General features: G+C 45.6%; 1 protein-coding gene across 1 annotated transcript; it reads right to left on the bottom strand.

Moving 5' to 3' along the window:
- Positions 1-968: 968 nt before the first annotated feature.
- Positions 969-22,771, bottom strand: GNMT (glycine N-methyltransferase). Its single transcript, XM_042446053.1, has 6 exons — positions 22,494-22,771; positions 19,477-19,604; positions 11,331-11,444; positions 9,919-10,061; positions 8,444-8,565; positions 969-1,619 (listed from the first exon to the last, which is right to left on the bottom strand). The coding sequence occupies exons 1-6, from the start codon at positions 22,697-22,699 to the stop codon at positions 1,448-1,450; spliced, it is 885 nt and encodes a 294-aa protein (XP_042301987.1). The 5' UTR covers positions 22,700-22,771; the 3' UTR covers positions 969-1,447.
- Positions 22,772-27,874: the final 5,103 nt, after the last annotated feature.

Here is a 27,874-nt window from a genome sequence, read left to right as displayed (position 1 = left end):
GATCCATATTTCCATTCTTCATTCTGGGAGATAGGCAGTTGTGATTCTGTACCATACTAGTTTTTGTTTAATTACCCTCTTTTTGCATTTTTCTAACACTTAAATTTTCTGGAAATGGCATATATTTCTAGCCATTGAGTAAGGCTTGTAGCGTTTGGAGCCTACGCAACCCACCAGGCCATTTTATTTACAATCCCAATAGAGTGTGCACCTTAAATGTATTACATTTTATATCCTACATGCCTCATCTGGTTCTTTTGATCAAGCAAAACAGAATTGGGTATTATCACCACACTGTTGGCACGGCTTCTCAAATACCCAGGTACTGTGTCCTGTTGTTTCAGGTAGATGTCACAAAGCATTGGACAAAGGATGGGTTTTTGTAGGACTGCTGAACACGTGTTTTTTGATACATACACAAGCTAAAAGTTAACCAGGTGGGCACTATGAATAGAACAAAATTCCTAAGCTATCTAGGAACATTAACTAAATTACCCTAGTCCTTATTATCTCCCATCATAGGGCGTGGAAAGCAGATTCCATTGTAAAACCAGACCTGTAGCTAGACAGTAGAGAGAATGTAGTTCCTGTAAACGTGCTTAATCACCTTATTATTTGGATAGAAAGGAAGGTTGGATGTGGTGTGATTAGTCACATCACTGGGCCATGCCCCCAAATATCAGCCACAGGTGACTGGTCCATTAAAAGTTAGAGCAGACCATTACACTATATAGAATTTCCCCTATAAAGAACTCTAGGTAAAATACATTATAAAACCTTCCTAGCCATGTCCTTGCTGAAATGAGCAAGAGCCATGCCAGGGACTGAGCTCTTTAAGACTTGCCAATGCGTTTCTTCACTATAAGAATCAACAAGACATAGATAAAAGAGCTATGACCCTCCAGCTATTGTTGGACACCAATATAACGAATAGGCAGAGCTTACACAAACTGTAACCCAACATTATCTGTAGGGGCACAATTTTCCATTTATAACAAGGAACTAAAACATGTCCTTTCTACCTCTCCCTTGGAGAAAACACACAATCACAATCATCAGTAAATTAACTCAAACATTGATGCAGATTATCCAGGCAATGTCAGCAACAGAAGCCAAAAACAGAAAATTATTAGGAAACAGCAAGGTACATTTTAGCCAGCTATATAGCTTTGCTTATGATTCAGGTGCAAAGCAAATAATCCCCACTTCCTTTCCTTGGAGGTCACTAATTCAAGCAGAAGCTCCTCCAATCTCCAAAAACAGATTAACCAGATTGGACCCATATAGGAAGAAAAAGAAAGAAGATGGTGATGGGGAAGAATTCCTTCCAATGCTCTCCTCTTCTGGTTCAAGCAGCTCCTATGCACATCCATGCTTGCTTGCACGGGATTTGGATTCCACCAGCTACTCTAGCAACAGAAGAGGGAGTAGTTCTGTAGCACCGTTCTCATCCAGTTTTCTTCAGCACATGGATAAAATAACATGGGTCATATTGTTGGCCTGGCTTGTAAGGCTTAAAGTCCCCTAGGACAGTGTGTTCACATGGGCCTTGTACAGCATTTTTCAGTAGTTCTGTGAAACGATCCAGGAGATGAGGGTAGTAAGAGAGACGAAACTGACTGTCAAGAAACAGAAAAAGAGGTGTTAGCTAATCATATCAGGTAACAAGGTGAGAGTTGAGAAGTGAGCAGAGTCAGCATTTCCTATCTGTTGGTGCCCAGATATGCTGGACTGCAACTCCCAGGAAGCATGGCTACTGGGCATGATACTTGCCAATATGATGGTAATAAGTAATGATGGTAATAAGTATTTTATTTGTTATATTTATACTCTGCTTTTCCTCCTATGTGATTTAAGGTAATATAAATGGTAGCTGAGAATAGTTTTTCCCACTCTATCCTCAAAGTACCCTGTAGTCAGACTGACTGTCAGTGACCCAAGGTTAGCAGTGAATTTTATTTCTTCTTCGTGGTCTCTGCGAATCATACAAATGGGTTTCACTGCGCCTGCGCAGTGCTGCTCGGAACCTACTGGAATCACTGGGCAGAGTTTACTCTGCAACATATTGAAACTTTTTGGCGGTAACTCCGCCCACCCGTTATAAGGCCCCTGCCTTCCCGCTCTTTTCCCCAGTTCCTTTTTTCCGCCGCGCTAGCTGCTTCAGAGGAACTTTCGCTTGCTTTGCTTGCTTGGAATCACTTTCGCTTTTTGACCTCGGACTGTTTTTTGACCATTCTTTGTCTCCCGCCCCTGGTAACTTCGGACTTTTGGACTGTTTGACCTCGTTTTTGGATCTCCTCTGGCTTTGACGATTTCGGAAATGCCTGCACCCTTCAAGAAGTGCGACATTTGCGGAGGCAAGGTGCCCGTCCAAGACCCGCACTCCTCCTGCCTGCTGTGCCTGGGCAAGGACCACGACACCAAGGCATGCCCGCTCTGCAGGTCCCTCTCTTCCCAGGCGCGGAAGAACCGTGAGTCCCGGCTTACTTCAGCGATTGCCCTGGGAAGGGTGCAGGAGGGAGGCTCGCGGTCATCATCTTTGCCGCCCGCGGCTCCCGCCGCCTCATCTTCCCGAGCCAGCGTCTCCAGTGTGGGATCTGGGAGAGCCGCTATCCCTAGTGTGGTGTGCGTCCCGGCCGGGACCCCTTCTACCACCTCCGATGTGGCCCGTGGCTCCAAACCGCCCAGTGCCACCGACAAGCCCTCCAAGCGCCCCCACAAAACGTCGGGGACTGAGGGTTCCGAGCCGTCCTCCAAGCCGCCGTCGAAATCGGAGGGTTCGCGCCCGAAGGAAGGCTCGCGCCCGAAAAAGGGCTCCGTGGCTGAGGGCCACTTGGTCTCGCCTGCATCCTCCAAGGCGTCCAAGGCGTCTCACCATGCCCCGAAACCTAAGGATCCGGCTGGACCTCCTACAGGGGCAAGGTCTCCAAGGCCTTCCTCATCGGCGGCGGCCGCTGTCCTCCTAGACCTTCCGGACAACCCCTTCTTCCCGGCAGATGAGACCCCAAAGTCGGGGAAGAAGAGAGGCCATGAAAAGTCTAGCCGTGAGCCCGCTCCAAAAAAGGCCAAGCCTTCTAAGGATCGGTCCACTAATGTGCCGAAGGCGAAGGACAAACAGCGCTCCCCTTCAAAGCAGGGCCGCGCTTCCCATGCGGCAACTCCACGCGATCCAGAGCCTGCACCGGAGGTACGGCGGTCCCCGACACCGGACACGCCTTTGCCGACTGTAGACTTCGCACACGGGATGGAAGAGACCGTTCCCCTCCTTCCATCAGGACGGCAGTCGCCTTCTCCCCCAGGGTCTGTCAACGAGGAGGATCAGCCCCGTGGACAGGAGATGCCAGACCTGTTTTTTTGATCCTCAGTCTGGCCGTTACTATCTATCGGTCTCAGAGGATAAGGCCATGAGAGAGTTCACCAGACTGAACCCCCATCCGGCTGATCAAGGCACCCAGTCCAGATCAGTCCCGACCGCTTCGGTCTCTGAGAGGCCCCCGTCTCCACCCCGCAGGCGTTCGAGGTCGTCGGTGGACGTCACCCCATCTCGGCCGAGATCCCAAGTCAGGGTGACAGAACCCCTCTCCTCGGACCTCGACTCAGACGATGAACCTCTTCTCCCGTCTGAAGTCCCCTCCGACGACGACGTCCTCTCGGTTTCGGTCTCCCCGCAGAGGATGCATGATCCGGAGCCGTCTTCCCCGTCCGATGACGTCCGGTCTTTCACCGAGCACGTCGTCAAGATGGCGAGAGCTCTCGACATCGAGCTCGTCTCGCCAGAGGACGACGCGGAGGATCCGGTGGAACGTCGGGTGCATGGACGAGTGCCCACCCCGCCTTGCCTGCCTCTCCTGCCTTCACTCCAGACCATAGTGAAGAGATCCTGGGAGTCCCCGGCCACCCTCTCGGCACCCTCCCGTAAGGTCCAGACGCTCTACAGGGTTCCTCCGGCGAGCTGTCCCTGGTTGGCCGACCACCCGAGGCCCAACTCTGCGATTGTCGAGGGAGCCCAGCACAGCTTCGTCCCGAAGCAGGCCACCTCTCCTGTCGACCGGGAGGCGAAGAAGGTAGATGGACTGGCCAAGAAGGCATACTCGGCATCGGCCCTGGGGGTCAAGGCTGCCAACTACACCGCCTGCATGGGGGCCTACGTTCAGACCCTCATGGAGAGAATCTCCCCCCTCATCCCAGACGTCCCAGATGACATCCAGAGGCAGCTGGTTGAAATCAGGGACGAGGCCCATTCTATTGGGAGTTGGCTCATCACCACCTCCAGGAATGTGGCGGACTGTTCGGGGAGAGCCATGTCAGCATCCATGGCATTGAGGCGCCATGCCTGGTTGAGGGCTTCTGACCTCAACCCCACGGTCAGACAAGCCATCGAAGACATGCCGCTCGACGGGACCGGGCTCTTCCACGCCGAGACCGACGACCGCCTGAACCGCAAGTTCAGGATGAAGGCGGCGGCAAGGAAGCATGGCATGTCCTCAGCACCGGCCTCTCCGTACCGGAAGCGTCAGCGCCCGTGGCAGCCGCAAGGTCAGTCACAGGGGACCTTTCCTCGGGATCGGCAGTCCCAGCAGGGCTCCCAGAGACAGCGCTTCCCCTCGCAGTCTTCCTCCTCCTCTGGCCGTCGCAACTTCCCGCCCCGGTACCGCAAGTCCCGCCGGCAGGACACCGACCAGGGGAAGAAGAGAACCTGAAGAGACGCAGCGCGCTTCGTCTCTTCTTCTCCCCCGTTCTTTTTGGACATTTTGAGGCCCTATTTTAACATCTGGGCCTCGATAACATCGGACTCGTGGGTTCTCGACATCGTCCGTAGGGGTTATGCCCTCGAGTTCCAGGAGCTCCCTCCAACTGGAGCCTTCATGTCCACTCCCCCCTCGGACACCCTTCTCGACGAAGTGCGCACCTTGCTCAGCAAAGGGGCAATTTCCCCCTTGCCGCCCGATCTGTGTTCCCGGGCCTTTTTCTCCAGGTACTTTACGGTACCGAAATCGGATGGGGGCATCAGGCCCATCCTGGACTTGAGACAGTTGAACTTGTTTCTTGATTACCGTCGCTTCCGGATGGTAACCTTGGCTTCCATTTTGCCTTTGCTCCACCAGGGCTTGTGGTTCGCAACCGTCGACCTGAAGGACGCCTATTTCCACGTTGGGATTCGAGAGTCCCACCGGAGATTCCTCGCCTTCGCTGTCGGCTCCACCGCGTACCACTACAACGTGCTTCCTTTCGGCTTGGCCACGGCTCCACGAGTCTTCACGAAGTGCATGGCACCGGTGGTGGCATACCTTCATCAGAAGGGCTTCATGGTCTTTCCCTACCTGGACGACTGGCTGTTTGCAGCCGAATCCCAAGACGAGCTGCAAGAAGCAGTCTCATTCGCCTTGCACCTCTTGGACTCCCTCGGGCTGGTCGTCAACAGGGAAAAGTCCCACTTCACGCCGACCAGACAGGTCAAGTTCATCGGGGCCATCCTCGACTCCGAGAACTGCTTGGCCTTTCTCCCTCCGGACCGCTTTCAGGCCCTGACAACGTCCCTCAGGCCGTGCATCTCCCACAGAGGGGTGAGAGCCAGAGACGTCCAAGTCGCCCTGGGCCACATGGCATCGACGACCTTCGTTACCCCCTGGGCAAGACTTCGTCTTCGACCTCTCCAATCCTGGTTCCTCTCCGTCTTCTCTCCGTTGGAGGACCCGCCTTCAAAGTGGCTCACGGTACCGAGACCGGTGGCCTCCTCCCTCAGGTGGTGGCTAGACAGCTCCAACGTTTGCACTGGGATGCCTTTCCACCAGCCCCAGGCACAACTGACTCTGACAACGGATGCATCCCTGGAGGGATGGGGCGCCCACCTGCTCGACCTCGTCGTCAAGGACAGGTGGTCTGCACAGGACAAGCTCCTCCACATCAACGCCTTGGAGATGCTTGCAGTGGAGAAGGCTTTGAGGGCGTTCGAGTTTGCTGTCTCAGGGAGAGTGGTCCTCCTCAGGACGGACAATACCACCGTGATGTACTACATCAACAAACAAGGTGGTACCAGGTCCAGGACCCTGCTCAATCTCACGCTCCGCATCTGGGATTGGTGCATCCAGAGGCGCGTCCTCCTCCAGGCGATTCACCTTCCCGGGGAGAACAACGAGCTGGCGGATCGCCTCAGCAGATCCCCTTCGGTGTGCCACGAGTGGAGGCTCCATCCCGAGACGGTCAGCGATCTCTTCGGTCGGTGGGGAACCCCCCGGATCGACCTCTTCGCGACCAGGTGGAACAGCCACTGTCCCCAGTTCTGCTCAAGGAAGCGATTGGACGGATCCCTCGGAGACGCATTCGCTTTCCTCTGGACGGGGGAGCTTCTCTACGCCTTCCCTCCGTTCCCCCTCATCATCAGGGTGGTGTCCAAGATGACAACAGACCGCTCGCATGCGATCCTCATCACCCCGTGGTGGCCGAGACAGCCGTGGTTCGCATCCCTTCTCCACCTCTCCAGGAGATGCTTCCTCCGTCTCGACCCTCGTCCGGACCTGCTGTCGATCCAGGACGGACGGATTCTCCACCCCGACATCGAGAGCCTGCCGCTGGTGGCCTGGAAGATCCAGCCCTGACGACCCTACCGGAGGCAGTGAGGGCGGTGATCCTGGCTGCGAGGAAACCTTCCACCCAGCGGTCCTATGCCCTGAAATGGAAGAGATTTTGCCTCTTCCTTGACCAGAAGGGCTTGTCTCCTGCACAGGTGTCCACTCCAGTGGTGCTGGAGTTTTTGATGGCACTTTTGGATGGTGGGTTGTCCCTCACATCCATCAAATGCTACCTGTCTGCCATTTGTGCCAAATATCAGTTCGGGGGGAGGGTTTCTTTCTTCAAAGATCCTTTGGTGAAGGGGTTTCTGAAAGGTTGTGCCAACCTTTACCCTCCTGTGTCGGCACCGACGCCGGCTTGGAGTTTGGAGTCGGTACTGTCCGCCCTCCAATCCAAGCCTTTTGAACCGATGGCCACAGCGGACTTGAGACTATTGACTTGGAAAACCGCCTTTCTTGTGGCCATCACCTCTGCCCGCCGTGCGGGCGAACTCTGTGCCTTACGGAGGGACCAACCATTCCTGAGGTTCCACAAGGACAAAGTGGTCCTCCGTACGGACATTACCTTCTTGCCTAAGGTTGTGTCTGCTTTCCACATGTGCCAAGACATTGTGTTGCCTACTCTCGCATCCAACCCGACGTCGGATGAGGAGAGACGCCTGCACTCTCTTGATGTCAGGAGAGCGCTGGCCTTCTACCTGGACAGAACTGCTGCCTCCAGTCGGTCCGAGAGACTTTTCCAATGCTACTCGGAACCGAAAAAAGGGTTGCCTGTGTCTGCGCAGAGGTTGTCCAAATGGGTGGCTGGTACCATCCACCTCTGCTATGAACTGTTAGGCAAGCCTCTCCCTGGCAGGGTTCGGTCCCATTCCACAAGGTCAATGGCAGCATCCTCCGCATTCCTGTCGGGGATCCCCTTGGAGGATGTCTGCAAAGCTGCTGTCTGGTCCCAACCTCTGACTTTCATCAAGCATTACAGGTTGGACACCAGGGCCATCCGAGACGCAGCTTTCGGGAGGGCTGTGTTGGTTTCAGGGTTGCATTGATTGCACTACTATGTTTTGTGTTTACTACACTTGTACAGTTGACACTGTTTACAATTGTTGAATGTTGATTTGCACAAGTCTATGGGATCGGTCTTGCATGACCTCTGTTCCCTCCTCAGGTTTAGCAAAATTGCTGCTATATTGTTTTGTGCATGAACAAAGAGACTGACTCTTTATGGTTCAAGGTGTTTATTGTAATAAATATACCTTTGGTTTACCATAGCTTTGGTTTCAGGACACTCCCTCCGCCGTATACCTTAGCTTGTCAGTCTAAACCCATTTGTATGATTCGCAGAGACCACGAAGAAGAAGGACAGGTTGCTTACCTGTAACGGTATTTCTTCGAGTGGTCATCTGCGAATACATACAAATCCCACCCGTCCGTCCCCTCAGTGTCCTGCTCACATTGGCTCTTTCCATCGCCTGCTTGGCGGAAAAATTGCGGAACTGGGGAAAAGAGCGGGAAGGCAGGGGCCTTATAACGGGTGGGCGGAGTTACCGCCAAAAAGTTTCAATATGTTGCAGAGTAAACTCTGCCCAGTGATTCCAGTAGGTTCCGAGCAGCACTGCGCAGGCGCAGTGAAACCCATTTGTATGTATTCGCAGATGACCACTCGAAGAAATACCGTTACAGGTAAGCAACCTGTCCGTTTCAATGTGGACTAGAGTTTGGAGGTTGCAAGTCGGTATCTGTGTCTTAACCACTACACCACATTGATTGTGGGTCAGAGATTAGGATCCCCAAGGTTGTTGATCTCAGTTATGAACAGAGTTGTCCACAGACACCCTGAAGCCTGTGAATACTACATGAGCTCTGAGAAAACACACCTCAGTTCTGGGATGCCATCATTCCCCTCAGGTGGAACCTGCAGCGTGTAGTCCAGTGTCACCATATTTGGCTTGTTATTTACAAGAAGTACTGATGTAGTGATGTCCTTGGTTAAGTCACTCTAGGAGAAAAGTGGACAATTAATTTCTAGTTATCATTTCATTCTCCCTGGCCTCCAGATCACAGTTGATATCTGTGCACCATAGAATCCCACCCTTCTCTCTCTTCTGCTTGATACACAGCTCTCCATCCCTTAATTCCTTGCATGAATGATGTGACTTGTTTACAGCTGGTCTTCCCACAGGGTGAATTAATACATCTGCATAGTGCCCCCTCCCAAGAGAAAAGAACGCTCCTGCCTTTGAGGCTGCGACTGAATTGGGAGCAAACACAGGGCTGTTGCTATTGTTTTCACTGAAGAGGGGTAGTTAATCATCTCTGCAGAGTTTTGATCCATGTTAGATCAAAAGATCTTGTTCACCCAATGATTTGGAGAGGAGTTTCCACTAGCTGTGGTTCTCTTGATCTTTTGTAGTTCAACTCCCAGAATCATAGATCATTGTTGGCTTCTGGAATTGGAAGTCCAAGACAAAGATTGAGAACCATGCTCGGTGCCATATGATCTCTGACTTGGTTTACTAGAATTGATGAGCCATCTCTTATCACATTTGCTGCATAAAGTTCACCATGGTCTCAGATTAGCAATGATCTCACTGAAACTGATCTGTGGAAATCTGGCAAGTGATGGACTGAGCTTTGAAAATGAGACTCGAATTCTATGAGCCAGAATAAATGTATGGAAGAACCACAGCATCAGAATAAAGAAAACTTACATTAGGTCAGACTATTTGTCAACTTAGCCTAGTGTTACCTGTGGCTCTCCAGATCTCAGTCAGAAGTTTTTCCAGTAATGTGCTCTCTGATATTATTTTAACTAGAGATGCCAGAGATAAAAACTGGGATCTTGTACATGTATAGCACAGGCGCTACCAATATGCTATGTTTCTTCCCATAGCCTAGGGAATTAGCTTCTATCACAGGGGAGCAGTATAAGAATTGGCCTTGGTTTCGTTCCTATTAATCTTGAATGGAGTATCATCTTCCTGTTCAAATGTTCTAACCCAGGCTACTGAAGACCATGCCAGTGTGGTATGAGACTACATCATCTGCAAATGCAGATGTAGGATCCTGTGTCTTGAGTACACCTCCACATGTAAAACTCTGTATATGCTAAGCTTGTGTGATTCACAGATGGTTGTACTAGATCCCCCCCCCCCCATGTGTTTCCTTTGTATTTGCAGTGAGAGCTAGTTTCTTTTTGGCATGGGGGCACATTCAGGAATGTGATATTGTGCCGTGAAGCAATAACTTGTAGTTTCATTGGCACTGAGAACTCTTGAGAACATGATAAATGCTTCTGCTACATTAGAAGTGATACTACTGCTGCCTCTAAAAGCTTGTTTTCTGGAAATACCTTGTAGTAGATGTTCTTCCCAGGAGGTGCACAGCCAGTTTTCAGGATATAGTCATAGTTACGGTGGTCAATTACAAAGATGCCTCCTGGACGCACCATGCTGGCAATGTTCTTAAGAGCCTGTTTGTGAACGCCTTGGTCACCTAGATGTAAAGGCAGAATTGTGCTGAATTCCTTCCCTTTCCTTCCATGCCCTCTTCCCGGAACATGTGTTCTGTCCACTGTCAAACCAAGGCCACCATAATTTTGTATGGCAGTGGTTTTAAACTCCAAACGTAGCCATTTTAAAAGACCATCTTGTTCTAACGGCAGTGTATTAATATGTGATATGCTCTGTTCATTCCACCATGCCTGAAAATGCACTACTGATTCTGTATTTTGAGTGCTGTGTCTGAATCAGCCCTTGAGAACTGAGACTTTAACAGTGAGACCATGTTAAGGATTCCATTTTAAGTAGAATCTAGAAGTAGCAGGTGCTTCTTTGTGACCACCTGCAGGAGATTCATAATTAGCTTTCATTGGCCTGTTACAGACAGGCCAAAATAAAGCTGCTTCGAGTCACTTTGGAGGTATGGTATTTCAATGATGCATGTGTCCTAAGAGTCCAAAAGCCGCACCAAAGCCACACTCCAGACCTAAGGACTGGAGTGCAGGTTTGATGTGGCTTTTGGACTCTTAGGACTCACGCATCATTGAAATACCATACCTCCAAAGTGACTCGAAGCAGCTTTATTTTGGCCTGTCTGTAACAGGCCATTGTTACCAATTCTTGATGCAAGTACCTATGATTTTAGGTGACATGACACTGTAGAGCAGAGGTTTTCAAACTCTGGTCCCCCAGAAGTAAAGGACTTCAGTTCCTAATATTCCTGTTACTGGCCACTCTGGCTGGGACCACTGGGAGTTGAAGACCAGAACTGAGAACCACTGCTGTAAAGTGAGATAGACTACAGCAATCCTATATTAGATAATTAACTCTCCCTTCCACTTCAGATGCCATGGTGGAATAAACCATTCTTTTCATGTCTTTCCTCCATCCTCTGATTGTGAAGGAGAGCCATGTTGACTGTGGTACTGTGGTGAGTGATCTGATCAGCTATAAATCTAACTAAATAAATCTGAAGGAAACTTTAAACAGGGTCTTTAAGCAGTAAACCGAGTTTGTGGCAAGCTCAAAAATTAATTGTGTGACATTATAAAGCCCAGCAGGTACAAAACAGTTTTCCTTCTTGGCTTTTCAGGGCCTTTTTGCCTTGTAAGTTGTCCCCCCCCCCCCCCATTACCTTAAAGCACAGCAAGACTGTTAAGAAGCTTGGGGAGGGGAAAAGTCTAGTTAGAAGCAGCCTAACTACTCATCTCTTTCTTGTAAATGCAGACTCTCAGGGGCAAAAACACTGTTCTGCAGCACTCACCTTTAAAATCTGGGAGATGTGCAAAAGAGTTCCCCAAGCAAATGACTGCATCGAAGCCTTCACCAGGTTTTTGCAGGTCCTGTGGCAGGGTGAGCCAGTTAGCTTCTTCAATGACTGCAGAACAGAAAAAATAAATTAAGAAAGAATCTGGTGGAAATTTCAAAGACTGACATGCTGATCATAGCATAGAGGTTTGAGGACTATTGCCTACTTCATCAGATACACAGAGTGTTATCCAGGATTTCAGGTGCATAGGTGTACATACATATGAAGTACACATTGCTGGGGTTGGAATTCTATAGTCAGTCAGGTGAAAAGGAAATTTAATGCTGAAAATATTTGAGTAGAATGGAAAAGTACAGTGTACATTGGGCAGAGAGCAGCACTGACGACACGTAGTTTTTGTGGCTCCCTCCCATCATCATCATGGCACACAAAAAAAAAAGGCACTGACTCTTAAAGGAAGCCCCCACACATTAAATATAAGAGGGAGAAAATCAGATGGTGTCTCCAACATGGCCATATAAGAAAAACACTAAAGTGGTGTAATGCCAAAGAGTTGGGGAGCTGGCCTTTCCTCACTGACAGTTCTGTCATGCAGTCTGATGCAACAATCTCTCCAGCACTCTCCAAGCATAGTGTTTAAAGGGAAGGATTATGTGAGATCATTGACATTGTATGGTGAATTATCGTCTCTGGCATCTCTTTGCCTTTCTTGTAAACTTGTCTGGTTATGCGTATGTATTCTAGCTAGTACAACATGTTTCCCCAAACTTTACAGATATCTAGCCCCAAACCCACTGGAATTACTTGTCTGACATTTGACTGAGTTAACCCTGCTTTTATTAGGTATTGTCTGCAAATTTTATTTAGATGTGTGAAAAAAATAAAAACACGTTAGTTTTCCAGTACAAGTTAGTGGCCAAAGACTGGTGAGTCTCAAAGTTCAATTCATATTTAGAATCCAGATTTGAAAGGACTGAGTCTGGACTGAACTGGACTCAGATCCAAATCAGGCTCTAAACAAAGTGTGGAAGGGCCTTGTGCAGTTTTTATGTAAAGATATGCTCTGTGCCTCACAAAAATGCTTCTGCTTCCTACCAGTTCCTGCAGCAGCTAGAAAACAGTGATTTATACTCTCTAAGCAAAATAAAAGTGAAAGTCACCAATCTGTTAGATTAAATCGTTTTATTGGAACTTCCCTTGCCTGTTATAAAACAATGCTGGCAGAATGATAAAAATACCCAGGTTTCTCTTTCTCAGAAAAGGCTGGGCTTTTTGGCTGCTGAAATGTTTTCATGAAATTCTACCAATAAAGATAAACAAAATATTAGCCAAACACTTTCATAAAGTTCTTTTGACAGTTTTTATCCAAGAATGGAAAGTTCTAACTTTTCCTGTCATTCTGTGCTTGTCAATTTCCCAGGGAAATTTAGTGGTCCATCTTGACCACTAAAACAGGCAACTTTGCATCTTCTTTCAGGGATATGGATGGAGATGTGCATTCTCATCTGTGTTTCAATACATAGGTAAACACATACCACTTAGAACTACTATTTCCATTTAAGACTGCAGTTATGCACAGTAATCTCTGGGTCAGGATCTGTGACTTTTACCTCAATAGGGGTACATGGCTTGCTTACACTAGCATTGTGCATAGTAACTGCTAGTGCCTGGGGAATTTATTTTTATTGTATTATAACTCCCAGATGAGACCTAGTGTGATGCAGTGGTTTGAGTGTTGGACTACAACTCTGGAGAGGATCTGAATCCCTTCTGAGCCATGGAAACCCATTGAATGATCTTGGGCAAGTCACACTCTCTCAGCCTCAGGAGGCAGAGGCAAGTTCCCTCTGAATAAATCTTGCCAAGAAAACCCATGATGGGTTTGCCTTAGGGTTGTCATAAATTGGAAATTACTTGAAAGTACATAACAACAACAAACAACTCCCAGAATCCCCGACAACATGGCCACTAATATGCTTTTAGTAATAGCGTCATCCTGCTGGCGAGGCCTTATGCAAGGAGAGGAAGAGAATGTGTCCCTCGTGTCATGACAAAAACATAACTTGCCTTGGCATGGAGCCTGTGTGCTAAGCAAATGGATAAAGTTGGGTTCCTTTGCTGGTTGCACCCTGGCCCAACGCTTATCAAAGAACCTTTGATTCTTTGATAAGAAACTGCCCCAGAGCCTGAACCAGCTGGAATATCAGCTTTGCTAATTTTTATAGAGTTGATCTTTATTAGCTCCTGCACACCATTTTCTGGATTATCTAACTTTTCCTGTTTGACAACATCTACCCAATGCTTGATGCTTCAGCAATTTCAGTAATTAGCTCATATCTTCATTTCTGTTTGGTCAAAAATGCAGACACTAAATAAAATTAAAATTAAAGTGGCTCCTCAAGGCACTTCCCCTTTCCCACAGCACTCATGCCCCAGACTGAGAATGCCACTTGAGATTCACCCAGAAATGATGTGACTTGAGATACAGGAAGGAGACAGTTTCACTTTCAGTTCTGCACCTCCTTTTAGCTGAGAGAAATGTCCAAATACCACCAGGCTGCAGCTTTTATTAGCCCTAGCCAACATGGTAAGGGATGACTAAGAATCCATTTGGAGGATGGCAAAAGCAATGGCAAACCTCCTCTGATCAGATGGCTGATCTTGCAAAAAAACACCAAAAACCCATGTTAGGTTCCCTCTAGGGTTGCCGTAAATTGGAAACAACTTGAAGGCACACAACAATAATCATGTTGCTGCAAAAGAAAGCTTCCCGTTAGCTGGAATCCAAAGCAATTGTTTCTAGGCTAAAAAGACAGACAGTACAAGAATCTAGTAGGACATTTGAGACTGTTTTTTGGGGGGGAGATCCAAGAATATGCTTTCATGGATTCCAGTCCATTTCCTTCCTTCCGTCCATCAATCTCTTTATTTATATTCTGCCTTTCTCCAAAACTGGAATTCAAGGCAGCTTACAAAAAGGCAGAAATTTTAAATAATACACTTCTGGTTAAAAACATACAAAATTAAAACAGTACTGAACAACAATAGAAGCATTCCAAGCTTTCTCGATGTCAGCAACCTGCATTTTTATTTTTAAGTCTTCTTTTGTCTCTGATGTTCACCCATGGGGAGCTGGAAGTTCTTAGTGATCTACTGCAAGTCAACCAGAGACTGGCCAAGAGATCCCAGTGTACCTTCTGTCCACCCCTGGCCTAGATTGCTGAACCTGTAAAGGGGATGGAAGATGTCACCAAACACTCATTTCCAGTCAGAGGCCCAATTCTCACTAGCCCATTTGCTCTGGATAGAACTGGGCAGATCTGGTTGCCCCCATACTGAATCTGCCCGGAAAGAAGTTCGTACTACTCTTTACCTTGATCGATGCAATTTGTCCCTCTGAAGTTCACATTTGCAGTACCGCTTTAAAATGGAGCTGCCTTTGTTGTCAATCAAATTCACTTCCACTTTCATCAAAGGTGACATATCCTACAATCATTGGCCAACGGAATGGGTGCTTTCCTCCCTCCTTTTTAAAAAAAACTAGCAACAGTGTGCACATATTCTGTCAACTTGTCAAATTTAAAAACCTCCAGGTGTGTGTGTGTGTTGTGTGTATTTGGGTCATTACAGATTATGGCAACCCTAAAACGACCCCATCCTGGGGTTTTCTCGGCAAGATTGGTTCTGAGGAATTTGCCATTGCCTTTCCCCTGAGGCTGAGAGAGTGTGACTCCCCCAAAGTCATGAGTTTCCACAGCCTTCCCTCTGAATGCCAGCCTCTAGCTTCCCCTTCGCTTCCAGCCCAGCATTTCCTCCTCTTTGGAACCTCTTCTCTTCCCTTCCCTTCCAGCCCAATGCCACCTCCGAAGCCCTTGCCTCCCCCCCAATGCCATCCTCTTCCCTTCCCTTCCAGCCCAAAGCATGTGCATAATCTGTCACAATAATAATAATACCTCACCTCAGAATGCCATCTCTGCATCCTCTTTCTTTGCTTTCCCTCCGATTGCCACCCCAGAATGCCTTACATACACATATACATATGTAGCAAAAGCATTCACACATTGTATCAATTTGCCAAATTTAAAAGGAAACACATTCACTTATCCTGTCACACACACACACACATGATTTTAAAAAATGCCACTTGCAAAGTGACCTGCCATGCCATCAGCAAGCAAACGAAAGGGAATTGTAGCACAAGCAGACACATTCTATCAATATGTATAAACCTGTAGAACAAGCATTTGCATAATCTGTCAAAAATAAAATTACAAAAGGGAGAGGGAGAGAGAGAGAAAGCTGCCTGCAAGAGGGGAGGCATGTTGCGCCCTCTGCCCTCCCTCTGAACTAAATCCCTCCCCTGAACTTGACCCAATCATGACCAGGGCCAAGTTCACATTTGCCAGCAGCAGGGAAGAAACAGGTTTTCCTAAAAGACACTGGAAATAAAGTGCGCCCTTGGCTTACGTGGGGGATCCGTTCCAGATCTCCCTGCGTAAGCCGAATTCCGCGCATGCTCAAGCCCCATTTGCATGAATGGTGCTCGTGTATGTGGTGGCGTGGTGGTGCGTGCGCACCACAAGCACACACCCCATTCATGCAAATGGGACGCGCCGCTCCTTGTGCCCCACGCACTCCCGCACAGCTTTCTGCATATGGACAAAGCTGCGTATAGCATGCCCCCGTATGACACAGGCACACTGTAATCCACTTTCGGAAAAAACGTTCTAAGAGGGATTTGCCCTGGATAGGGTGTGCAAGACCCTAATTCTGATGTGTTTAAACTGGTGCCAATGGGAACTTTTGACTTTTAATCCGGGTTACATTTCAGTACAAAAGGTAGTCTGAATGGCCCCTAAATTTAGTCCAAAGAAAAATTTTTGTATCATTACTGAGTCCATGGTGTCTGTTTCTCATTATATTGTTGTGTTCAAGTCATTTCTGACTTATGGTCACCCTAAGGTTATCATGGGGGTTTCTTGGCTGAATTTGTTCAGAGGGGGTTTGCCCTAGCCTTCCTCTGAGAATTAGAGAGTATGGCTTCCCTAAGGTCACCCAGTGAGTTTTTATGGCCAAACAGAGATGCGAACCCTGGTCTCCTAGTGTACTAGCCCAACATGGAAACCATTGCACCACGCTGCCTCTTATTTCTCATTATACATAAACTATAAAGAAAAATGAGGCAGTACAATTTAGTCATTTGAGTGTTGGATTAAGACTCTGGGAGACTAGAATTTTAATCTTGGACAGATCACATTCTCTCAGCCCAACAGAATGGTTAGGCCTCCTCTGAATAACCCTTGCCAAGAAACCCTATAATAGGGTCACCACAATTTGGAGTCAATTTGAAGGCACATAACAAATATAAGACTTTTGAAACCTGATCTATGAAGTACTGTACAAAAGACTGTTACAACTACTGTTGATGCCTTTTGTGTCCTCTGGGAAAGGGGATAAAATTGATAGGCAAAATTAATGTCAGTCTAGAAGTCTTAGGAAAAATTAACCAAATAAAATTAGTTCACTTCATCTATTTCAGCGTTTGTGCAGGTGAGGTCCAATGCCCTAAGGTTTGGCAACCTTAACTTTTTGGACTACGCATTTAGAATCTGTCCTCCATGATGGCCATGCTGGCTGAGGGACACTGGGATTTGTAGTCCAAAAAGTAATTTTACTAAGCTATAATCAAGATGTCTCTGCTGTTTGAGAGATTTGTATGTGTGTATACACCAATTATCATCCAAAGTTCTGCACCACAACAAACATTATGCAAAGTGTACCCCTTAAAAAATGGAACGTATTTCAACAATTTGCATTGTTTTACTTGTGTAATCATTGGATGAAAAGCTCTACCTCACTCAGTGAGCACAAGTCCAGCTTTTGAGATTTCTGCAAATATGGGCAAAGGTTTACAAATTTGCCTTTTCAGTCATAAAGTTAGAAATTTACTTTTTACTTTTTCTGCAACTTTAGTGTCTTGGAAAAAAGAAATTCTGTAGACAGTATATTGGGGGGGGGGTTTCCATTTACACGGAAAGTACAGAATAGAGATTGCCGACAAGTGTTTTAAAAAGCTGTGCGTTAATCTATTTTAACATACAAATCCATACCATAAATATTTTATTGGCTACAGTTTATTTTAGCAGATGCATGCCCAGTGAGGCTTCATACCATGCATCTGATGGAAGTGCTGTAATCTTTGTTTTAAAGTAAGATTTTAAATAGTTTAACTTTGTGTTCAAATTCCAGTTTTGAAAATAAATTCCCACATATTTGTGGGACATATTTGGAGGCAACTTGTTCTTCTTTTCTGCGTCTCCTTCCTGGGCTGTTATTTTGCATTAGGCTCCAGCCAGTGGACCTCAAGAGCTATGGTGAAAAACCTAGTAACTCTCACAAGCCTGAAATTTGTACACCCTTGTTCCAGGCAAGGATCTTCGTCAACAAGTACATACAGAGTTCACTACTGAGAAAGGCTGTGTGTAAACAGGGAGTTCATTACACCCCTGGCGTTCCAGAGTCTGCTTCAACAGCACTGATCATATTTCATCACGCTCTTACAGTCTATGTACCAATCTACCTACTGTACACTTGCTACTAACAAATTTAAACACACTTTAGAAAAGATGTTCAGCTCCTGTTTGTTGGACTCATTCAGAACTTGGTATCTCAAGTGGTCAGGGCAAGAACCATTTGGACCTGTTATTTTCTTGAGCTACAATTTACAGCTTGTCTCATGAGACAGAAGAAAACTACACACCAAGAGACCTGTTCTGAATGTCTAGCACAGAATTAGCAGTTTATATAGACAAATAGGGGGGGAAAAGGTACAGGATTGGTTACATACCCAAATCAACTGCAGGCTTTAAACAGTGTAAAAAATCAACCCAGGTTTTAGCTCATTAAATTGGGCAATTTTAAATAAGGATTTAAAGGAACACATAGATGCTTCTTAGCTAATTTTAATATGAGTAGTTTACATGTTGTGACAATTAGATTAGTGTATTTTTATTTGCTTAGTCATTATACTAATATCCCTCTTTTTTCACAACTAAGGTCGTAAAAAGTTAAGTACCCTGGTGGTGTCCCATCCAGTTTAGAGCCAAAACACACTGCAGAAATAATCCAGTTTGAGACCACTTTAAGTGTCCTGGCTTAATGCTAGGGAATCCTGAGAATTGTAGTTCTGTGAGACATTTAGCCTTCTCTGTCAGATAGCTCTGGTACCGCAATAAAGGACGGAGCCAGGGCAGTTAAAGTAGTCTCAACCTGAATTATTTCTGCTGTGTGTTTTGGGCCTTAGTTTCAGGACATTTGGTGTTTCAGCTTTTTTCCTCATTCTATTAACCATTTTTTTTCTGGCACTAAATCAAATCTACACTGTATTACAATGGCTAGACAAAATGTGTTATCCTCTCCCCTGTTATCAAACCCTGAAAATATTAAATACGATCTTTACTATCAATTTCTTTATGGCTATTAAGTCATAATTTGTCTTAAGCGTCCTTCAGAAAAACATCTAAAGCAAGTTTGAATAATAAGCAAATATATTTACCCGTATTTTCCGGCGTATAAGACGACTGGGTGTATAAGATGACCCCCAAATTTTCCAGTTAAAATATAGAGTTTGGGATATACTCGCCATATAAGACTACCCCTCTTCCAATGCACACCAATTAAAAATGTAAAAAATCAGATTTGATTTCCATATGGTAATTTTAATTCAAATGCTTATGACATGCAGGTACTTAGCAGGAAAACTTGTTGAATGCAAAGCCTGCTTGGATTGGTCAGCTCTCCCTGCCTGCCTAGCCCTCCCTGTCTCCCTTGTACAGCGCCTCCCTTCCTGCTTTCATATGGTTGCCACATACAGAGGGGATGTGGCCGTGGCCATTTTGAGTTCCCCCCATCATATGCGCCAACCACAGATTCTCCAGTCCAGCTCAGAAGTTTCAGCACCCACCTTATAAGACAACCCCCGGCGTATAAGACGAGCCCCAACTTTTGCGAAGATTTTCCTGGGTTAAAAAGTAGTCTTATATGCCAGAAAATACAGTATTTATTTATCATTGAAGAATCAAATTAACAGTTAGTAATTGTTAGTAGCTAGATATCTTAATCCAAAGAAAGGGTAATTTACCCCAGTGGTCGAAAGCCTCCTCTTTTCTACGATTCCATCGCTCCTTCAGGGCATATTTGAGCATCTTGTCGCTGGCATCTACACTGGTGACTCGGAATCCTTCCTCAACCAGCATGATGGAGTCCACACTAGATCACAGAAAGATAAGGAGAGAAAGAGATACCCATGAATCCCAAGGAATGAAACTGGGAGCCAGAAGATTCACTTTTCTTCACTGGTGGATAGAAGTGGGAAAAAAAACCCTCAAGAATTACAGCAAAAGATCGTCGCATTGTATCAGAATACTTCACTCAGAACCCGTACACAATAGCACACTTTTGGGCATCTGTTTATTCCAGAGCAACCACCACATGAGATAATTGTATAGTACAATCTGGGACAATGGAGAAGCAATCTACCTGCTACTTACCTCCTTAGCTCCTGTCAAATAAACAGGCTGGATTAAAGTATTTTAAAAGACATCCCTGTTTAAGCAAGCAGGTTTTTTAGAAAGTAAATTTTCACTCTTCCAGCCTCAGCAGAAGGCAATGGCAAACCTCCTCTGAACAAATCTTGCCGAGAAAACCGAGTGATGGAGTCGTCTTTAGAAAAAGCTTGCTCTTCTGTGTGCCAGAAAAGGGGGCAAAGTTTCTTCTAAAACTGCATCAACTGCAGATTGTATAAAATAAATCAAAGGGCTTGGAGACAATTTTTCTTTACATTGTTTATTGATATGAACAATTACGTGAATGGCCAATGAAGATGTCTTTAATCTGAGGACAGCTATAGACTTACACATAGGTTTGCTGGATTCATTGGAATTTAACCACGCCTCATTCTCAAGTCTCATTGATTTCCATAGGTCTGCTTTAACTAGGACTAAATTCAGATCCAGGCCTAATGCTCCTTCCTGATTCCATTGGGAATAATTGGAGGAAGTAAACTGAAAGCAAAAGTATCATAATACCCACCCATCCAAATTTTTACTTCTTTTATGGGGATGGAAGACACAGGCATGCCTTTGAAACTATACAGAAAAGAAAAACCACAAAGCCAAAAGAGAAAGAGCTGAGCCAAGCAGAAGAATGAGAAGCTTTATTGTTGTACAGAAAACAGAGATATACTTGTGTTTGTCTGCTATATCAATATGCCAAAGGATCTTGAAGCACAGTTTTTTGTGGGTTTTTCAGGCTATGTGGCCAAGTCCTAGAAGAGTTTATTCCTGACATTTTGCCAGCATCTGTGGCTGGCATTTCTCTGAAGATGCCAACCACAGAGGCTGGCGAAACATCCAAGAATAAACTCTTCTAGAACATGGCCACATAGCCTGAAAAACCCACAAAAAACGATGGATGCCGGCCATGAAAGCCATCGACTTCATGATCTTGTAGCACCATTGAGACTAGTACTGAGTGACTAGACTAGAGACATTATAGAATAAACTTTTGTGGACTTGGGTCCAAAACACACGGCAGAAACAATCCAGTTTGGGACCACTCTAACTGCCCTGGGTCAATGCGAGGGAATTCTAGGAACTGTAGTTTTGTGAGTCATTTAGCCTTCTCTAAATGGTGAGTCAGTTGGTGCCACAACTACAGGATTTCCTAGTACTGAGCCATGGCAGTTAAAGCAGTCGCAAACTGGATTATTTCTGCAGTGTGTTTTGGACCATGGTTTACTTCCTCAGATGCATGTGAACCTGAGGAAGTAGAGCAACTCTACAAAAGCTGATGCTGCAACGTCTTTCGTTCAGTTAGTCTCAAAGGTGCTACAAGATCCCTTTGCACACTGTCCAACAAAAGTACCACTCCAAATTGGAGGAGACAAAAAACCCTCCCCGTCCCATGTGTAAACAAGCAATGTGGATGATGCAAGGAGCTGGTTCCTTTGCTCTCTCAATGCCTGCAAATGCAGTCAAACAAGGTATCTATCTACCTGTATGTAAAGGGATCTGGTAGCACCTTTGAGTGCTCCTAGACTTGAGCTTTCTTCCTCAGAGGCATGTTTATTTTAGTACTCAACATCCACCTGAAGAAGTCGGCTCAAGTCCCCAAAAACTCATGCTACCAGATTCTTTCTTTCAGTTAGGCTGCATCCGCACTGCAGAAGTTATCCAGGTTGACCCCGCTTTACTTGCCATGGCTCAATGCTATGGAATCCTGTGAAATGCAGTTTGTTGTGGCTGAAAGAAAGGATCTGGTAGCATGAGCTTTCGGAGACTTGAGCCGACTTCTTCTTCAGGTGGATGCTGAGTACTAAAATAAACATGCCTCTGAGGAAGAAAGCTCAAGTCTAGGAAAGCTAATGTCTCCCAAATCTACAAATGCCATAATTCCATGGCAGTGAGCCACAACAGTTAAAGCAGTGTGGAGCTGGATTATTTCTGCAGTGTGGCTGCAGCCCCCAAAGTGTGACATGATACCTTTGCACACTGATATTCCAGGTTTAACACAGCTAGGGCTCGGTCTTTGGAGGTGGAGAGGCCTGTGATCCAAGAGAATCGTGGCTCTTATTCCGGATTAGTTCCCCACTCGGCCATGAAACCCACTGGGTGACCCTGGGCAAGTCACACTCTCTCAGCCTCAGGGAAGGGCAACGGCAAACCCCCTCTGAACAAATCTTGCCAAGAAAACCCCATGACAGGTTTGTTTTAGGGTCGTTGTAAGTCAGATATGACTTGAAAGAACTAAACAACATACACAGATAATAAAATAATGAGGGCTAGCATTGCCCAGTGGCTTAAGTGCTGGGACTGTGTCTGTGGAGACCTGGGTTTGATTCCCACCTTGCCATGGAAACCCACTGGGTGACCAAGTCACACTCTCTCAGCCTCAAGAGGAGGGCAACACAATTGACGACGATATCTTGCCAAGAAAAACTTAGGATAGGTTTGCCCTGAGTCAGAAACGCCTTGAAGGCATTTTGTGTGTGCGTTGTACTGATCTTTCCGTGTCAGGGCCGTGTGCCAGTCACTCTCCCTCAGCCTCAGAGGAGGCCATGCAACTGACAGTAAGAGGAGGAGGAGGAGGAGGGCTCACCCGGTTCCGCAGGCCACATCCAGGACGGTCCTGCAGCGCTGGCTCCGGAGCAGCGACACCAGCCAGCTCTTGTACTCGGCGGTGCGGCTCCGCGTGTCTCCGATGTAGAGCTGCCAGACGCGGGCCGCCCTTCCGTCGGCGTACTGGTCCGGCAGCCCCTCGGCCGCCACCCCCAGAGAGCGGGTCCGGTAGATGCTGTCCACCATGGCAATGGCCCTTCCTCTGACTGACCGACCCGACCCCTCCGGCTGCCTCCCGGCGAATGACCAGCAACCTGCCAAGCAGCCGGTAGTGGGGCTCCTGCTAACCGAGGCCACGCCCCTTCTCCGCGCAAACGGCCAATCAAGGCGCGGAGGCAAAGGACACGCCCGTCGAGTGACGTCAAAGAGTTCGTTCCATCCTCGCTCTGATTTTTCTATCCTCCCACCTGCCGCGCCCCTTGCGCATGCGCAGATCGCAGGCCTTGTCCTCAGGGGAAGAAGGAGGCCACTTGTTGTTGTGTTTTGTACTGACCAATAAAGCTATTATTATTGTTATTATTATTTCATAATGTTATATCTTTCAATTCCATAATACATAAAATTATATATATATATATATATATAGTTACGATTTATATTTATATATAATTGTAATTATTCTATATAATAGTATAGTATTGTGTGTGTGTATATATATATATATATATAAAACATTATAATACATACTATATAAATACATTATAACCAGAGAGTTTTATGACCATCAACCTTTATTTTGGGTAACAGACCGTGGAGCAAAAACAAAAGCATTAAAATACATCACAGATACAAAACTACGTGGCTTCATGGGGTCACAGGGTTTTATGGCTGAGCTGGAAATGGAACCCAGGTTTCTAGGCCCAGGCCCAGGGTGACCAGATGTCCTCCTTTTCCAGGACATGCCCCACATTCCACCTTCTGCCCAGGAGGAATTCCAACATTTCCTCCATTCTGAGCATAACTAAGAAGTATGAACTTACATATATTTTTATGAATGCTTTTAGCATTTATTTTGTAATGTCCTATTTTTTTTCTTGAATATTGTTCATTTTACGGTGCCTTTTCCTGCTTTAGAGTCATGAAATCTGGGTATCCTGTGCGGAGTAGTAGTCCAACACTCAAACCACTACTATCCTGAGCCCAGTGCTATTCAACATCTGTATCAATGACTTGGATGACAGAATTGGGAGCATACTTATCAAATTTGCAGATGACACCAAATTAGGAGGAATAGCTCCAGAGGACAGGATCAAAATTCAAAATGACCTGAACAGACTAGAAAGCTGGGCCAAAGCTAACAAAATAATATTCAACACAGAAAAATGTAAGGTAGTGCACTTAGGGCGGAAAAACAAAATGCATAGATATAGGATGGGAGACACCTGGCTTAAGGAGACTATGTGTGAAAGGGATCTGGGAGTCCAAGTAGACCACAAGTTGAACATGAATCAACAGTGTGATGCAGCAGCTAAAAAGGCCAATGCTATTTTAGGCTGCATCAATAAAAGTATAGTGTCTAGATCAAGGGAAGTAATAGTGCCACTGTATTCTGCTCTGGTCAGGCCCCACCTAGAATATTGTGTCCAGTTCTGGGCGCCACAATTCAGAAAAGACATTGAGAAACTGGAGCGTGTCCAAAGGAGGGCGACTAAAATGGTGAAAGGTCTAGAAACCATGCCCTACGAGGAACGACTCAGGGAGCTGGGGATGTTTAGCCTGGAGAAGAGAAGGTTAAGAGGTGATATGATAGCCCTGTTCAAATATTTGAAGGGATGTCATATTGAGGAGGGAGCAAGATTGTTTTCTGCTGCTCCAGAAACTAGAACATGGAGCAATGGATGCAAGCTGCAGGAAAGGAGATTCCACCTCAACATTAGGAAGAACTTCCTGACAGTAAGGGCTGTTCGACAGAGGAACACATTCCCTTGGACCGGAGTGTAGTGGAATCTCCTTCCTTGAAGGTATTCAAGCAGAGGCTGGATGCCCATCTGTCAGGGTGCTTTGATTGAGATTTCCTGCATGGCAGAATGGGGCTGGACTGGATGGCCCTTGTGGCCTCTTCCAACTCTATGATTCTGTGATTCTACATCATGCTAGCTCACATCATACTGATTATATAGTAAATAGTAGATTAAATGGTGTGTGTCCATTTGTCTCCACTGGATGTTCAAAATCCAGAATAGGGTGTCTGTTTGGCCACACAGCTCCTTTAAAATGCTTTGATTTTATTATATTGTTACTAGCCGCAGTACCCAACATTGATTGGGCAAATGATTAATGATTGTTAATAATTATTCAATCTGAACTGCTCTGGAGGATGAATGCTCATCTCTTTAGATGCTGGAGTGTTCCTCTGTTATGCATCAGTTGCCCTTGAGAGAGTAGGGTTCGTTTGATCGGCCACAAAACACAACACTCTTGCATTAATTATAAAATAATTGGAGTGCACTTAAAGTGAATTCTGTCATGGTGTCAGACCATCCTAAGCTTTTCTTCCAAAATAAGTGAAGAATCCATCCAGTTCTTAAGTGATATGGTAACAAACAGAAAAACAGATAGAAATTTAGTTTTATTTATACAGGTATTGTTATACAACATATAGAAAATATATGACCATAGTTATGTTTACATAAGTATATAGTAATTATACGAAATTCAGTTTTAAAACATTTTAATAATAATAAAAATTGGCCAAGAGGCTGCATGGGAAATGTAGCTATGACAATGTAGCTATGATCTTTTTTCTGATCCAAATCCCTTCCCTACGCACCTTAAAATCCAGGCACCTTTTAATTCCAATCTAAGGAGTTCTCTAGCACTGGTGCGTGGGATATTGAAAGATGACATGTCAGCGTCTTTCTGCCAGTGAGCTTTGTTGTTATTGAATGTCTTCAAGTTTGTTCTCACTTATGGCAATCCTATGGTGACTTTATCATTGTTCAAAGGAGGTTTGCCATTGCCTGTCCCCTGATGATGAGAGCATGTCACTTATCCAAGGTCACCTGGTGAGTTTGGTGACCAAGCTGGGAATTAGACCGTGGTCTCCAGAGTCACAGTCCAACACTTAAACAACTACGGCATACAAACTACTATGGTGAAAACCAGCTTTAAGGAAAGGCAATCTAAAAAATTTGGCCAAAACCATATACTGTATCATAATCTACAGTTTCTAACTTTATGAATCTATAGCTATGCTGCAGAAATGCAGTGAATTGTGAAGATGTGAATCTGGGTACTGGCAAGAGTGCTCCCTTATGCATTGGACACTCCTGTTGTGCTCCAGCACTTCCTTGCCGGTATCCGGATGCACACTGGGGACCACCTGGACACACATGAGTGCCCATTGTGCATCTAGCCATGGTGCATCAGTCACACCACCATTAAGCAACAGATGCAGGTATGTTGTGACATCACAGCAGACCCTAGGTGTATATATAGATGTTACAAAATGATTCCGTTCCATTTTGCATACATGTAAAGCCCTTTACGAAGGCATAAATCCCAAGCTGCCATTTTAAATTATTTTTCCCTTCCTTTTTAATGTGTTATACACTTGTCCCTCCATATTCGCTAGGGTTAGGGGCACGAGACCCTCGTGAATATGGAAAAACCGCAAATAACAAAAACACTGTAAAGACAAATGGAATTGAACCATTTTCAGTAAAGTTAGAAAAAACTTAAATAAAAAAAAAAAAAAATTTTTTGAGAGGGGGGGGGGGGGGGGGGGAATCAAACAAAATTTGAAGTAACGCCAGAATTTTTCTACAGAGGGAAGAGGTAAAAGAGGAAGGAAACACTTGCACAAAAGAGCCTGAAGTAAGGGAAGGATAAATCAATTGGACAGAATACATATAGAGAGATTATGGCCTGTTACAGACTGCCAAAATGAAGCTGCTTCGGATCTCTTTGGAGGTATGCTGTTTAAATGATGCATGCATCCTAAGAATTCGGAAGCTGCACCAAAGCTGAATTCCAGCGCTTAGGAATGGAGTGTGGCTTTGGTGCGACCTCCGGACTCTTAGGACCCATGCATCATTTAAATAGCATGCCTCCAAAGAGACCTGAAGCAGCTTTATTTTGGCAGTCTGTAACAGGCCTATGATACTTTAAATTACTTGTTATTAGTGAAATAACAGAGATAACAAAGGTATAAGCATGATTAAGATGTTATGTAAAGTTATGTATACAGATTATCATTCAGACTATGAAGAAACGTGATAAGAAAACTGATTTTATTTATATGTGTGTAATTATATCATAAAAATGAAGTAACTTGATAAAAAATGTTAGTATCTGACTATTATATTTAATAGTATCTGATAATTATGGGAACATTTGGAAGGACCAACAAGATCAGTGCTGGAGACAGGCTGTATCAGCACTGCAGAAATAATCTAGTTTGACACCATTTTAACTGCCATGGCTATGGAATTCTGGGAATGGTAGTTTGTTGTGGCACCAGAGCTTTGCAAAGCATCGAGCCATAGCACCGAGCCATAGCAGTTAAAGTGGTATCAAACTGGATTATTTCTGCAGTGCGGATGCAGTCTGAGGGAGATCGGCCGTGAAGAAGCTAACCAGGGTGGAAGGAGGGAGTGGGAAGGTGTAGGAGTGTCTCGGTTGCTGTGGCAAACAGAGGATTGTTTACGCCAAGGTGCAGCAAGGAATGCAGACTATTTCAAGTAGTCAGAGTCTCAGTTTTTGCACAGGGGACCCCAGTGGCTCTGGGGGGGGGGCTGAACTTTGGGGTCTAGCAGGCCATATGTGGCCCACGGGCTAAACTTTGACCAGCTTTGCTGGAGCCAAATGCATGGGAAATATCACTGTTTTGTGGATTCCGGGTAATACTGTACTTTGGTATATGTGGCCAACATGGCTACCCCACATGTTAAATTGTACAAGATAGAGGAGATGTTAGGAGAGGTAGTCAGGGGTTGGAGACAGAATTAGACTCAGGTCAGTTAGGATTATGAGTGAGAGATGGGAGTTAGGAATATGAGTGAGAGATGCGACTTTGTTAGAATCAGTCAGGATTATATGTGCTACGTAAACAGTCTTAAACATTAGGTGGAACTTGTTTAATACATTTTGTTGTATTATTTATTTATTTATTTATTTATATCCCACTCTTTTCCCAGGACTGGGACTCATATACACTTATACACTTATGCCTCTAAAAATGTTGCATTTTAAGAATCATCAGGATGCTTGCATACAGACACAGAGTATCTGTGGGGGCAGCAGTTATTCAAGGGTGGTGGTGTCCATTAGTGGGATTAGATAACTAAATACAGGAACCATGAGGGTATCTAGAAGGTCCCCACAGGACAAGAGGAAGTCAATGATGTTTATCACACTATG

This window comes from Sceloporus undulatus, chromosome 1 (genome assembly GCF_019175285.1).
Source record: "Sceloporus undulatus isolate JIND9_A2432 ecotype Alabama chromosome 1, SceUnd_v1.1, whole genome shotgun sequence".
Lineage (NCBI taxonomy): Eukaryota > Metazoa > Chordata > Lepidosauria > Squamata > Phrynosomatidae > Sceloporus > Sceloporus undulatus.
The sequence above is the reverse complement of the archived record's forward strand: the minus strand, read 5'-3'. Positions and strand labels throughout refer to the sequence as shown.

Coding starts and splice junctions, on each gene's coding strand:
- GNMT (XM_042446053.1), bottom strand. CDS start 22,699: ATGGTGGACAGCATCTACCGGACCCGCTCTCTGGGGGTGGCGGCCGAG. Junction 10,062..11,330: donor ACATCTCCCAGATTTTAAAG/GTGAGTGCTGCA, acceptor CTTTACATCTAG/GTGACCAAGGCGTTCACAAA. Junction 1,620..8,443: donor GATGGCATCCCAGAACTGAG/GTGTGTTTTCTC, acceptor GTTTCTTGACAG/TCAGTTTCGTCTCTCTTACT.